Source organism: Malaclemys terrapin, chromosome 4 (genome assembly GCF_027887155.1).
Source record: "Malaclemys terrapin pileata isolate rMalTer1 chromosome 4, rMalTer1.hap1, whole genome shotgun sequence".
In the NCBI taxonomy this organism is placed as follows: Eukaryota; Metazoa; Chordata; order Testudines; family Emydidae; genus Malaclemys; species Malaclemys terrapin.
Genome location: NC_071508.1, coordinates 94,823,770 through 94,839,566, shown reverse-complemented (window position 1 = coordinate 94,839,566; position 15,797 = coordinate 94,823,770). Strand labels below are relative to the sequence as shown.

The following is a 15,797-nucleotide window of genomic DNA, read 5'->3' as shown; positions in this document are numbered from 1 at the left end:
GTGGGTGTGGTGTGGCCACAGTCTAAGCAGCTGGAGAGACTGCACAGTGAGTTTGATTAAACAAACCAACCCGTGAAACACTCCTTGGGGTTTCTCATTTATTTATAGGGTTCTTGTCCAATACAAGAACCAGTACAACTCCAAGCCATGAATATAAAGCAAAACAAACAGAGCAATTCTGTCTCCAGCAGTCCTGGTCAGCAAACCCTGATCTTCTCTTTCCTGAAAAAAGACTAACCTGTTTTTAAGGTTCTGAGCCTAATTAAGCTCATCTAATTGCCTGAGCTCGGGAAACCATTCCCATCTGCAACTCTGAACCCTCTGCTGGTATTTAACTTAACTCCCCACCAAAACCACACTATTGCCTGCTTCTGTGGATGTTCACCCTAGAGTATCTAACTGAGATGGGTGTGGCAGGGCTGTAGGATCTGCTCCAGGGGACACCAAACACTCTGGCATTGGGCAGGGAGGGCTGAGGCGTTATATGAGAGACCTATACGGATCCTCTGTGACTCTCTTGTGTTTAGTGAAATTATGTGTCAACTCCTCAAGCAAAAGTCAAACTCCAGAACCAAAGTTTGGTCCTTGCAACCATGCTGGCAGTGTGAAGGGGCCATATGTCTGAGAATCTGCAGTTGGTGAAGACAGCACCCGCTGGCCAGTGGAGGGGCCCCTTGAGGGCCATTACAAGCCCCTGAAAATGAGATTATCCCAAGGCTGATCTAATTTACACCTAAATTACACCTCTAAGCTAAACTGGCCTCTGGTTGCCCTGGAGACTGAGGGAGCATAAAGGTTGTATACAACCACCTTCTCCCGTCCCACCAGCTGGGTTAAAAAGAAAAATGTCATCAATGGTATCTTCTGGCATCCACTTGTTTTAGTTTGAGCCATGCAGCTTCCATGCTCTTATTTTCCATCTTGAGTACATTGCCTCTAGGGCTGTCTAGCTGCTGTGAAGCCAAGCAAGTTAAATATAGTAAAGGCACAAGCTCCCAGATATGATCAGAATCAGTCCAGGATCCCCATAGTTTCATTAAATAGAATGGGGCTTTCTGGAGCCTGTGTTTTGGGTAGGTATTTCTGCAGTACAGTGTTATAAATTTAATGTTCCCCACTGACTGCTAAGATATAAAATTCATGACTGCTACTGTATGTCACTGTTGCAGGAGCAGCAACCATACAAAAGACATAGCACTCAAAAACTACCATTCACTGCACTTAGGAGACACAGTGACAGAACAAAAAGCCAGGAGGTTAAAGGAACAAGAAAATTAGGGGGACTTGACAGTCAGATTGTCCCCTTCTTTTCCACAAAATAACGTTTTTCTCTCATGTATCTACAGCCAATCCTCATTTGCTTTAGCCCACTCCTTTTCAGGCTTTGTCACTGCTATGGGGTAAATCAGAAGAGGAGAGCATGATTTTTACTGCGCTCTCCTGAGGCAGTCATAGCCTGTAATCAATCCTTCAGCAACACCTGAGTAGCAGCAAATTGTCCAGAAAGACTCCCCTAGGTACCAGTAGAATTATTCTACACAGTGGTAGTATCTGGTTAATCAGAGTAACAAAAATTTGATTGCCAGCAGGGAGTTTCTAACTGAGACTCTTCCACTGTATTTAATAATTTTACAATCAACATTTATTTCAAGAGTAGGTTGGGTTAAATAGAATAAAGGAGATAAAAATCAAAAGTTAATTTTCAATAAAAGTTAGCTCAAAATTCAATCACTATGGTTGAACTGCCAGGGAGTCAGCATGGTTAGAGCAAGGGACTAGAAATATTCTTGTCCCAGCTCTTCTGACTAGCTGTGTCACATCAGCTAAAGGGCCACATTTTCCAGAAGTGGCCAGCCATTCTGGTGCTTCCATTTTTGGGCGCCTAATCAGATGAGCACCCAGAGCTCCTGCTGAAGTCAATGAGAGTTGTGAATGTTCAGCACCTCTGAAAATCAAGCCCTAGGTGTCTCAATTTAAGCACCCAAAGTCACTGGCTACTTTTGAAAATTTCAGCCCTAGGCTCACCTTTTCAAAGGCGCTGAGTCACTGATGTTAACTTCAGGCATCTTGGTTTGAAAATGTGGCCTCGATGTCAAAGTTGGACACAGAGAAAACTGAGGCACCCATAATTACAGACCACTTTTGAAAATGTGTCCCTTCACCTCTCTCTGCTTCAGTTTCCTGATCTGTAAAAAATACCCACAGTGGTCAAGGTCTTGAGTTCACTGCATGAAAAATGCTAGTTATGTGCCAAACACTATTACCACCTTCATGCACTCCTGCCCCCTAGTCTACCCTGCTTAGTGGATGTTTTAAGTTAAAATATAAAATGTTCACAAACTTCAGGGAAGAACTGTTTACTTCAAAAAGTGATTTTAAGTAGAGATGTCCCTCTGGCAAAATGCTGGTGCTGAATGCCTCCAAGCTTCAGGACAGTTTAGTTTCTAATCTGGATCCAAACTATGCAGCTCCAGCCCATCTGTGGTTTTAAAATGAACTGAAATATGAAATCAGCAAAGAAACAAGTAAATCAGTTCAAGAGAAAGCTATAAAAACCATAAGATGAATTAAAGGCCATATAGTCAGTAGCTGGATTGTTGTGGCAAAGAATACACAACACATGATCATGAATACTGGAGGACTGGGGTATAAACAATGCCTCCCCACACAGAGGAAAAGGCACAAGATATTCAATAGTACCAAGAACATATACACCAAGGATTAATACAGAATGTAATAGGCTGCAGCATATTTTAAGTTGCTTACAGTCTTGTCCACAGTCCTTCATATCTATGATACAATGAAGGGTAATTAAACATTTTTGCTTTCCTAGGGCTTATACAAACATTTTCTTTAGGTCTGATACTTGTGTCATGTTCTGCTGTTACATAGAGCCTCTGGACCTCCCCAATCCCGCACGGGGCATGGGTAGCTACTGTTGCTCTTTGAGGGGACGGGATTCTTTTCCACTCTTTGGTTTGCTACACAGGCTGTGTGTGGAAGAAAAGATTTTAACCTTCATTTATTTTACCTTGGGAATTTCTAAAGTGCCTGTTACTTTAATAGATAAACATGTAAATATCAAGTTTATCTCTTAACTTGTGCTCAAGTCCCTCCGCAAGCTCCCAGTTATTTTCAGGTGCCAGTTTAAAGAGTTTGTCCTAATCTTCAACGCAATTAATGGGTCAAACCCTAGCTACACTCAAGATTGAGCTTCAATCTAAGAATCACTGATACAGCTATGCTTCTCTGGGACCAGGCAGATCACAAAGCCAGGGATGAAGCGTACGAGTGCTGGAGAGAGAACAGTCTCGGTCAAGGGGATTCAGCTATGGAACAAACTTACAAAGGAAATCCAGTCTGACTGTGTAGAGGAAATGCTGCAAAAAACTTCCTCTTTGACAGGTTTCAGCGTGGTAGCCATGTTCGTCTGTATCAGCAAAAACAACAAGAAGTCCTTGTGGCACCTTAGAGACTAACAAATTTATTTGGGCATAAGCTTTCATGGGCTAAAACCCACTTCATCAGATGCACGGAGTGAAAAATACAGAAAGCAGTATAAATATTACAGCACATGAAAAGATGAGAGTTGCCTTACCAAATGGGGGTCAGAACTTTTGGTCAAATGTTGGAAATGGGCGATGTCCACCTTGATTGCATTGGCCTCATTAGCACTACAAAAGTAATTTTCCTCCTTTGATATTCACCCCTTCTTGTCAACAGTTGAGAATAGGCCACTTCCACCTTAATTGAATTAGCCTCGTTAGCACTGACCCCCTACTTAGTAAGGCAACTCCCATCTTTTCATGTGCTGTAATATTTATACTGCTTTCAGTAATTTTCACCCCATGCATCTGATGAAGTGGGGTTTAGCCCACGAAAGCTTATGCCCAAATAAATTTGTTAGTCTCTAAGGTGCCACAAGGACCTTGTTCTTCCTCTTTGAGAAAGCCTTTCCACCACAGCAAGAATGACATCCCACTTCTTCCCGACTTTGCTCTGCCCCCACCCCAACCCTTCTCCCAAGTCCCCACCCCCACCCTTCCCACCCAGTTCTGCCCCATACCCTGAGTGTGCCCCATCCCTGCTCCTTCCCCCCAGAGCTTCCTGCACACCGCGAAAGAACTGATTGCAGCAGGTGGTAGACACTGGGAGGGAGGGGGTAACTAGTTGCCAGTGGGTGCTATGCACCCATTAATTTGTTTTTCCTCATGGGTGCTCCAGCCCAGGAGCACCCACGGAGTCAGTGCCTATGACCCTGACAGTTAGTAAGTTTTTCCTGATGTCCAACCTAAACCACTCTTGCTGCAATTGAAGCCCATTGCTTCTTGTCCTATCCTCAGAGGTTAAGGAGAACATTTTTTCTCCCTCCTCCTTGTAACACCCTTTTATGTACTTGAAAACTGTTATGTCCCCTCTCAGTCTTCTCTTCTCCAGACAAAACAACACCAACATTTTCAATCTTCCCTCATAAGTCATGTTTTCTAGACCCTTAATCATTTTTGTTGCTCTTCTCTGGACTTCCTCCAATTTGTCCACATCTTTCCTGTAATGTGGTGCCCAGAACTGGACACAGTACTCCAGTTGAGGCCTAATCAGTGCAGAGTAGAGCAGAAGAAAGAGTGGCAAAGGGGGTGGAGGGTAATTGGGGCCTATATAAGAAAAAAGCCCCAAATAGCGGGACTGTCCCTATAAGAATTGGGACATCTGGTCACTCTAATATGCCCTTCCAGCTTGACTGTGAACCACTGATAACTACTGTCTGGAACAGTTTTCCAACCAGTTATGCACCCACCTTATAGCAGCTCCATCTAGGTTGTATTTCCCTAGTTTGTTTATGAGAAGGTCATGCAAACCAGTATCAAAAGCCTTACTAAAGTCAAGATATACCACATCTATTGCTTTCCCCTATCCACAAGCTTGTTACCCTGTCAAATAAAGCTATTAGGTTGGTTTGATATGATTTGTTTTTCACAAATCCATTCTGTTACTTATCACCTTATTATCTTCTAGGTGTTTGCAAACTGATTGCTTAATTATTTGCTCTATTATCTTTCCAGGTACTGAAGTTAAGCTGACTGGTCTATAATTCCCTGCGTTGTCCTTATTTCCCTTTTTATAGATGAGCACTATATTTGCCCTTTTCCAGTCCTCTAGAATCTTTCCCATTTTCCATGACTTTTCGAAGATAATCACTAATGGCTCAGATATCTCCTCAGTCAGCTCCTTGAGTATTCTAGCGATGCATTTTATCAAGCCCTGGTGACTTAAAGATATCTAACTTGTCTAAGTAATTTTTAAACTTGTTCTTTCCCTATTTTAGCCTCTGCTCCTACCTCATTTTCACTGGCATTCACTAAGTTAGATATCCAATCACTAACTTTTTCGGTGAAAATGTAAACAAAGTCATTAGCATTTCTGCCATTTCCACATTTTCTACTGTTGTTCCCCTCCCCCATTGAGTAACAAGCCTACCCTGTCCTTAGTCTTCCTCTTGCTTCTAATGTATTTATAGAATGTTTTCTCTAGTTTAATCTAGTTTTGTGCCTTGGCCTTTCTAATTTTGTCCCTACATTCTTGTGTTATTTGTTTATATTCATCCTTTCTAATTTGACCTAGTGTCCACTTTTTGTAGGTCTCTTATGAGTTTCAGAGCATTGAAGAGCTCCTGGTTAAGCCAGTGAGGTCTTTTCCCATACTTCTTATCTTTCGTACACAGTGGGATAGTTTGCTCTTGTGCCCTTAATAATGTCTCTTATGTTTGCCATTGTTTGGTTTCCTGTTGGTCCGTCTCCCCTCCACACAGCTTCCTTTGATTTAACTCAATGCAGCCATGAGGGATAATATTACACAGGTAAATTGAGGTGCACATGATATTTATAAAAAAAAGAATATACATAACTCCCTCATTCTCCACACTATATAAATAAAGTTTCCGGAATCCCCTGCCCTTCCAAAAAGAAAAAAAACCATTGATGTATATTCTAAAACTGCAGCTTCATGAACAAGTTAAGAGGGAAAAAATCATAAATCATTATAAATCGGCTTTATAATGTCTAATTATGCTCAGTTTTCAATAAGCAAATTAAATACACACACATTTTTTAGATAAAATCTGCCAACCATCATCCTGAACTTTTTTATAGACCAAATCTGTGTCAAATGTTCCAAGCTGAGAAGAGCTGTGGTGAAAAAGGAAACCCAGTCCTCCCCTCCAGCAGGAAAATCTGGAGGAGAGGGTTAAAGAGGAGGGAAGAGCCACAGAGTTCAGAGATTTCTCCCAGATCGTTCCATCAGGCTGGTAGAATCTGCCTCTTTGCAGCCAGGCTATGGAACCTGCCCACAATCCTATGAACCCCTGGGATGCTAATGAATCCCAGGGGATTAGTAGGAGGCTTGAGCCATCCATAAGATGGCCTTGTATCTCTGTGCTGGTTCTGTGACTAACACCAGCCTCTCCCATCTCCAGCTACTTATATGACTCCTCTCCCTCTCAAAAGAGGATCCACAGATAGGATGTATCATTCTCTGTGATGAATCTTTGCTAGGCTGGTAGAAGGCCACAGCATCCTCACAGACTCATCCACTGTCTGTCCACTCCTCTCCCCAGACCACCACCCATTGGCTTGATCTATAAAAATCACAGAGCACCCTTTGCAGGGTCCAGTGATGCTATTTTCCATTCAGAACAGGACGGGTGTGATTTGCATATGGAAGGGAACAATAAGATCCTGAATTACTAAGGGTTTATCTACACACAGTTGCAGTTGTCATCTTAAGGTGATTTTAAGCCAGTGCAAAAGGTAAGTTTAAACTTGTAAACTGAACCCAGCTTCTCCAATTGAAATAAGAAGGTCCAAACAACTTTTTACAATGATTTACTTAAATTAGTTTAATTAAACTGATGCAAGTTTGTGGGTAAACAAGGCATGAGTTAACTGATAGGTTGTAGGTATCATTTATCTAGCATACTATCAGCAGAAAAAAAGCACCACATCTGAGATAAAAGTTCTGCTGTTCATAGAGCTGAGTAGTACGCACTAGGTAGTTGACCTCAAACTATATCTCATCAAAGCAAACAGACATATACTGCAGAATTTCTTAAACTGTAAGGCTGGCCTTACTAGGGAATCTGTTACCTCTCCCAGAATTTTCAGAGAAAAGCTTACAAATGTAACTGTTTATCTTACATAATTTAATTTGTAACACAGCAAAATAAGATTTTATGTAATGTCCCTAATGACTGCAAACAAGGGAAGAAACAGTGGCAAAACTATATAGTTTCTTGGGGTTTTTTGGAGGGGGCGGGGGGACTATGTGACTACACACTTGCTGGGGCCAGGTGGAGTGACTCTGATGGAGGAGCTAGAACCATCCAGAATCTGGGGTGTGTAGTCAGAATGTGTGTTCAGTAGCCATTCTGAATCTATATAGAAAGCTTTCAGTATGGCCAAACTATGTGGCAGGACACACCCATGGTCACCATCTGAAGGTTGAGCCAACTGCAGCTCAGTGAGAAGGAGGCTATGAACTGGAGTATGTAGGAGCCAGCCTGTTGGAAGCAGCTGAACCAAATGGGGATAAAAAGGTGTCTACTGTGAGGTCTGTGTCTCAAAGACTGCTATCCATTTGAATCCGTTCCCTCCTTCTCACTAGGGCCAACTAAAGCTAGTGTGCCAGTGCAGGATCCTGAACTCACTAGGTTTCAAACTCACTCTGAGAATAAGCCACACAAAGACAGGGCCAATGAGTCAGTATAACACTACAGTCACCTAATATCCACGGTCAGTGTGGCCTTGACCCCAAACTGCTCACTCCCCCCACAATGACAAAGATCACCATGGTTCAGAGATGAACTACAGTAGATGAAATGCACAGGTAGAAAGTTAGAACAGTGGTGCAAATAAATAAATCTGAATCCATCTGTCAGTAGCACAAACAACTCTTACATGATTATACCAATGCAGTTAAACAAGCCTTCTCTCCACCACAATCAATGCAGCAGAATCATGGCCAGCAGAGCTATTTCACCTAATAAATTGGCTTATCAACTCAGATAGCATAGTCTTGATTCTGATGTCTGGGCTAACAAGTGTGAAGATTGTCAGCATGCTTCGCTGATAAGGAACTGAATATGTATGGAACCAACTGAAAGAAAATTCTACCCCTCACTAGATCACAGTATCCACATCACCCTTGAGAGAGTTTTGCCCCATCACATATGCCAAAGTTCAAGAAGCTCTGAAAAAATATTTGATCTACAACCTGTGAAATGGACCCATTCCCCTCCTGGAAAATCCATTTCCCCTCTGGGGAAAGCCAGTCAAGAACAAGTATGCCCATTACTAATTACTCCTGGGGTAATTCTGTGCCACTGCACATGCACAGAATTCATTTCCTCCACAGATTTCTTTGCTTCCCTGCAGAAAAATGACTTTCTGATGAAGAAGGAAAGGGAAGCCACAACAGCAGTCATGTGACTCTACCTAGCTGTATGTTTTGGGTGCCCAGGACAGGTAAATCACTATGGGGCAGGAGGTGGGACTGAGAAAGACCCATCTGGTGGCTCCTATCCTACACCTGGCTCAGCTGCTAGTCCCGGCTGGGCAGGATGGGACTTCCTCTTCCTCTGCACGGCATCCGGGGCTGGGTCAGACTCCCACCCCAGATTTCTCCCTAGGCTCCAGGAAGCTCTGCAAACTCCCCTGTCCTGCTTCCTACAACCATCGCTCCTCAGCTGCAGGGGGAAGGATCACTGTATGGGGAGCTGCTCCCCCATCCACCCAATCCATCCAGATCCCATCATAGCCAGCCCCTCCCGCTGAGCCTCACCCCCCACACACTCCCAGAACCCCCCTGCTGGGCCCCACCCCCCCTGCACCTGGACCACCCTGATGAGCCACCCACACCCAGATCCCCACCCCACCGAGCCCCAACCAGCTGCACCTAGATCCCCACCCCCACTGAGTCCCACTCCCCCAGCATCTGGACTCCCCCACATCCAGACCCCCCGGCTGAGTTCTATTCCCCCCACACCCAGACCCCACACCCATGAATCCCAACCACCTTATCAATCATAGAAGATTAGGGTTAGAAGAGACCTCAGGAGGTCATCTAGTCCAACCCCCTGCTCAAAGCAGGACCAACACCAACTAAATCATCCCAGCCAGGGCTTTGTCAAGCCGGGCCTTAAAAACCTCCAAGGATGGAGATTCCACCACTTCCCTAGGTAACCCATTCCAGTGCTTCACCACCCTCCTACCGGTAGTGAAATAATGTTTTCTAATATCCAACCTAGACCTTCTCCACTGCAACTTGAGACCATTGCTCCTTGTTCTGTCATCTGCCACCACTGAGAACAGCCGAGCACCATCCTCTTTGGAACCCCCATTCAGGTTGTTGAAGGCTGCTATCAAATCCCCCCCAACACACACACTCTTCTCTTCTGCAGACTAAATAACTCCAGTTCCCTCAGCCTCTCCCCATAAGTCATGTGCTCCAGCCCCCTGATCATTTTTGTTGCCCTCCACTGCACTCGCTCCAATTTGTCCACATCCTTTCTGTAGTGGGGGGCCCAAAACTGGATGCAATACTTCAGATGTGGCCTCACCACTGCTGAATAGAGAGGAATAATCACTTCCCTCCACCTTTACCTGGACCCCCTGCAGAGTCCCATTACTGTTGCACCCAGACCCCCCCCCCCCACACACACACACGAGCCCCTGTGCATCCAGATCCCCCAACAAATACCCAGATCCCACACTGTGCCATCTGCACCCAGATTGCCCCACACAGAACCCTCTCAACCCACCCCTGGATCCCCCCACACTACACCCCTCCACACTTGGATCCTGCCAGGCTGAACCTGCCTGCTCACACCTTGTGCACCTGGCACGGAGGGACCGGGCCCTGGGGTGTTTCTGGTGTAGGCCCAACCCTTGCGCTGTGTCACGGTTGAGTGCAACCTTATTGCTGAGTCCATGTCCTCACGGGGAGCTGCAGAGTGCTCTCCCACCTCTGTGCAGCCAGTGGCCTATACTCCCCAGTACCATGCTGGAGCTTTCACATTTGTTTGACAAATAAAATTTGCAGAATTTTAAAATATTGAGCGCAGAATTTTTATTTTTTTGGCACAGAATGCCCTCAGGAGTAACTAATGGAGATAGCCAATTCCTCCATCAGAGCTGCATGCCTACCAAACTCCTTGAAAACTGCCACAGTTGCCCAATTCTCAAGAATTCATCACCCAACCTTGAAGACCTATCTAACTACCATCTTATCTCAAAGCTCCTATTCCTGGGTAAAATAACTGAGAAAGAAGTAGCCATCAGGCACCAACAATATAGGACATCAGCCTATATCTTGGATGCTTCAACAAGGGCACAGCTACTGAGACAGTTCTAGTAGCACTAAAAGACAACTTTCTGGCCTGTGTCCAGGGCCATAAGATCTCCATGATCATACTGCTGGAATTTTATGCAGTTATTGACACAGTGGACCAAAAAGTATTGATTTCACATGAGAAGATGTCCCAGCACTACAATAGCTGCAATTGTTCCTCTGTAGTAGAGCTGAGAGTGGTGATGAATAACTGCTCCTTCTCTCCAAAGGCCTTCACCTGCAGGGTCCCACATGCTACCCCTTCTTCTCTACAGTATCCACATGAGACCACTGGCAAAGGCAGCAAGATACTACAGGCTCAGCTGTCAATAGTATGCTGATGTATTCTGAAATGATACAACTACCATCACTACGAAAATGTTAGAATTCCTACAAGAAATCAGCTCTTGGATGATGAGCTGAAGCTGTACAAGTAATGCTGGTTGAAAAGGAGAAATTCTTTGAAGAGCTACCCAAGATGTTGTCTGCCCCTTCCATTGAAGGTATACAGCCTCCTTTTATCAAAGCGGTGTAATGTCTCGGGGTTCTGTTTACTAAGGTTGGGTAACTAGGTAGCATGAGCATCTAAAAATGCCTCCTTTCACATCCAGCTTGCTAGGAAACTTCACCCCTTCCTTCCAGTCAAGGACCTGGCCACAGTGATCCATCTACCTGTTACACTTAAGTCACAGCCTTCCACACTGGCAGTGGAGAAGGAAGAGTGGTGGGTTTGCTTTGCCCCAGAGAAAGGCCTGTAGAGCAAGACCCAAAACTTCATAATTTTTTTGTGTGTGTGTGTAAAACTGTAGCACAAGTTTGGCCGCTACATTAACATAATTATCTCATCTAACTGCACTAAATTATAAAAAGGATTTTTAGACCAAAGTTCATGTTTGTCCAGTCAAAACCTGGCATTCTCTGATTCTTTATTACTGATGTCAGAAATGCTGAAGTAGAAAATGAAGGTTATTCAAAATATTTACACATTTAAAAAAATAATAATGAGCCCCACATCATTGCATGCCCTTCTGATATTTTTGGTTTGTGTCTACCAGTTAAACCCTGTCACATATTTAAAAGCCACTGTCCATATTCAGGCCTTGGCAGGCTAGTGACAGCTGGGATCCATTCCCCTTTAAAGCAAACTAACATCTGCTAATCTAATATTATCAATTAAATTATAAAATATAACATCTGCGAATGTACTGTTAATGTATTTTTAACATTATCCATAAAGAAAAAATTACTGGAGCTGTTTGTTTACTTTGTGTAGAAAACTAAAGTCAAATACCAAAACCATTCACACTAACAACTTCTTCACATATTAAAGGAAAAACTAACAAATATACCACCTACTGTTACAAGTCTTCCCACAAGTCACAGGTATTAAAGAAAAAAAAAAAAACGTTATACATCTTTCTTTAAAAAGACCTGTTACTGTTAAATTTTCTTGTAGGGCTCAATCTACATATGGGAATTTAAGGTAATGAGGGTGCTCACGTGAGTATTGATTTGTGGATCTGGTCCCTAGGTTTATATTACAGCTACAGTTTCACAGGGTTTAATCTTAAAGATTACAAAGTAATTCCACACCATATAGACACCTAATCCAGCAAATATTTAAGCATTTGCATAACTTTACCATGGGAAGTTAACAACATGCTTACATGTTTGTAGGATCAGCTTCCATTCAAGTGACCTGAAACAAATGACAAACCCTCTACATCCTGAAATTACATTCAACACAGTGCTATCTGCAATATCCGTACACAGCTGTTCTGTCAGACAGGAAGGATGATTCAGTGATTAGGGCACTAGCCTGGAACTCAAGGGATTGGGGTTCAATTCCCTGCTCTGTATTACAGACTTCCTGTGTGATTTTGGACTAGTCCCTTTGTCTCTCAGCTCTTTGTGACTCAGTCTCCTATCTGTAAAATGGAAATAGTCTAACTTCCCTACCACACAGGGGTGTTGTGAGGGTAAGTACATTCAATAGAGGGAGGTACTCAGATATTATGATAATAGGAAGTCATAAGTACTTAAAAGAGTTAGTGATTCAGTGCAGCAGAGACATATATAGGGAGAATGGATTTTCAAAACCTAAGAGGTAGTAGTAGTTTTAGATACTACATCTGTTCCAAGCCCCCTGACCATTTGTGTTGATTTTCAATCACATTTTCCTATTTAAAAAAGTCTTCCCCTCCTTTTTTGTTGTGTGAAAGACCTGCACAGACAAAGGAAGCTGACAAAGGCCCCAGACTGCAATCTAATCTGCAGATGCACCCTTGCACCTATGCCAAAGCCTCAGTTACTTCACTGGGGGTCTTGCTGGGTGAATCAGATTGCAATGTTGCCAACTCTCATGATTTTATTACAAGTCTTGTGAAATTTAGTATTTTTCCTTAAAGCCCAATTCCTGAGAAGACACCAATTACATGAAAATAAAGTTTTTAGCTCTCATACCTGCAGAGAAAAATCTGAATAGATAACCCCATGCTATTCTAAAGCCTCAAGAAACAGAAGGCAAATGAATTGTATTTGAAAATCTAATTTTTAAGCCTGATTTTTTTTTTTTTTTTTGGAGTCTGATTCATGAATGCCAATATTAGGACTGGGGCTTAACTGAGTATACATATCATTACTTGTATTACAATAGCACCTAGAGCAGTGGTTCCCGAACTTTAACAACCTGTGAATCCCTTTCACTAAAATGTCAAGTCTTGCAAACCCCCTCCTAAAAACAAATGTTTCCAGGGATTTTCTCCTTTACCTGAGTATAAATTATAAAAGCAGTGATCTTGGAAATATAAAATTTGTTTTTATGACATGCTTATTACACACTATTTATTATTAATTATTTATCATTACAGTATTTTTATTACATTATGAAAATGGCAACACTCTTCCAAGATCTCACTTTCGTAGCTTGTATCACTTTGAATAAGCCGGTTATAAGACAAGGCTCCTATATTTCATCGAGTATCAGATGTGAAACAGCATGAAGATATTTAAGAAGCCAACTCAAATTGTTCCTCCTACACAAGCATTCAGGTCTTGAACAGTCCAGGCAAACAACGCACGTTACAACAAAGCTTAAACTTGTTCTTCATAATAATTTTAAAAACAATACTAGCTGCCTATTTAATTTTAAAAACAGCAAAAAATATCCACCTCCCTTTCCATTTCTTATAAGGAGTCTTGAAGTTTAAACCTCCTCAGTGTGATAGATATGTTTGCTTTGATCTGCTTAGCTCTTGGAAGTCCAGGGGCTCCAGGCTGCTGGCCCCCTGCTGTCCAGGGTCCCTAGGGATAGCTCTGTCTGCCATTAGGGAATTTTTTCCTCCCGAGAACCTCCTGTAACATTTTGCAAACCCCAGTTTGGGAACCACTGACCTAGAGACTTTGACAGAATCGGTGGATCCACTGTGCTAGGAACTGTACAAACTCCTAGTAAGGGAATCCATACCACAAAGAGCTTATAGTGTGAATAGACAAGACAGAAGAAAAGAAGAATTCTCCATTTTATAGATGGGGAAACTAAGGCCCAAAGAGTAAGTGACTTACTCAGTGTCACACAGCAAGGCTGTGGCAGAGCTAGAAATTGAACTTGAATAGGAGTCCTAGTCCAATGTCTTTATCACAAGACTTTTCTTATTCTTTATTTAGAAAGGAAATTATTCAGTATAATCATTTAAGGTAGACTAAAGAAATATGAATTGTTACCAGGGAGAAGTTAATTTTAAAAATTATCACCACCACCAAAATACATCCTAGCACCACTGAAAACGTTCAGTCAGTTGTGTCCAAAAGACTGTAGCCTCATCCTGCGAGGTGGGGACCATCCGCAAGTCCCTTAGAACTCAGTCAAAGCCACAGGTGCTCAGTAGCTCTCAGGATCAGCTCTTATGTGAAAAGTCTCATCTTATTAAAATAATTGGCTTTGCATGACTTACCTCTTAGTGGCATTTTATTAAAATCTATTGTATTGAGCTCCCAAACTGTATAAATCAAGATCACCTACAGGTATGACAGACAAAACTGTTTCTAATGCCTGTCTTGGCTTGTCTCTTGAAAGAAAAGAAAATGTAATTGATAAAATGCCACATTACAAATCCTTAGAAAGCAAATATATACAAATGGGTAAAGTTATGTAATAATATATTAGCAGTTACTACCATGTATCTAAACTGTATATGATCTTAATTATTTTAATTTGTTAGCTATTACATAGCAAATAAGTACAATATCACATGGATAACTTACAGCACAAACATTTACAAAGGATTCAGTTGAAATCTGCAGGAGACCAATGTAAAATTGACAGTCTCAAATATAAAAATTCAGTATCATTTATCCAAAACATTTTAAATTAATTTTTATTATAATTACTGTATATCCCATTACCTTTGAAAATAAGAGCACACTCAATGCATTATCCTTTCATTTATTTGAATTCCCAAGGGAAAGTTTACTAAATAATACATATGCATATCAAGGCAATTTCAACTGACTAATTTTTGATAGCTGTAATCTATATTACAGAGAGCATCAGAAACCTACAGAAAACTCGAAGGCACACTTTATTAATTCCACTTAAGGAGACAGCAAAAACCTAAAATGACAACCAAGAGTTGCCTGTGTAGTAGTAATTTGTGACCACAGTAATTATTCTTTGGGTGTGGGGCACAGACTGCAGCCACCAGTAAACCCACATAACAGAAAAACTGCAACAATGCTTACTTACCCAGTAGAGAGCCTATAAAGATGACAATTTGCACAGTGGTAGTGAAATGTCTGTAGGTTTGCTCCTCAGTGTACTCCCCATTTTCCAAGGGTCCGATCCCATTGTAGCTTCTATTGTTCCACACAATTTGTGTATTAGACACATTCCTAATTTCTAAAGCTCTGGTGACATCCTGATAGAGGGCATGGTCACTTTCATTTCTTGAAATCCAGCTTCCATTGTACCCCATGGTGAGTGTTCTTTCTTCCTTCTCCCTATCTAATAATCACACATGATTGAACCAATGCTTTCCACTGAACAGAGCGTACAGGCAAAAGAACTGCTTTTGTGAATAAAGCCAAGTTGATTGTACCCAGCAAAGTCTTCACTGAATTTGTGTCCTGGAAAGCAGGTTTGACTTGTCATGTCTCTACCTCATGAATCATTATACTCAGGAAAGGAAAGAAGGGGAAAAAACATGACTCTGCCCTGCTATTACTTTTTCCATATTTCTTGTTTCTCCATGTCACAGTGTTTCCTCAGCATGTTTTACCACAACAAACATGAATGAGAAAAATCCAGTCCACACCATACATCGCCCTCCCAGTAGATCATAATAAAAACAACTTATTGTACATTAAAATAGGATTGGAAAACTTACAGAAAAATCAACTATGTTATTTCCCCCTGTTCT

At 42.1% G+C, this 15,797-nt stretch overlaps 1 protein-coding gene across 1 annotated transcript in view; it reads right to left on the bottom strand.

Annotated features, from left to right (window-relative positions):
• GPR176 (G protein-coupled receptor 176) overlaps window positions 1-15,353 on the bottom strand; it is a 75,899-nt gene extending 60,546 nt beyond the window's left edge. Inside the window, exon 1 of the mRNA XM_054028132.1 lies at window positions 15,125-15,353. Coding sequence (XP_053884107.1) covers window positions 15,125-15,353 — 229 coding nt within the window. The remainder of the gene's footprint in view (window positions 1-15,124) is intronic.
• Window positions 15,354-15,797: the final 444 nt, after the last annotated feature.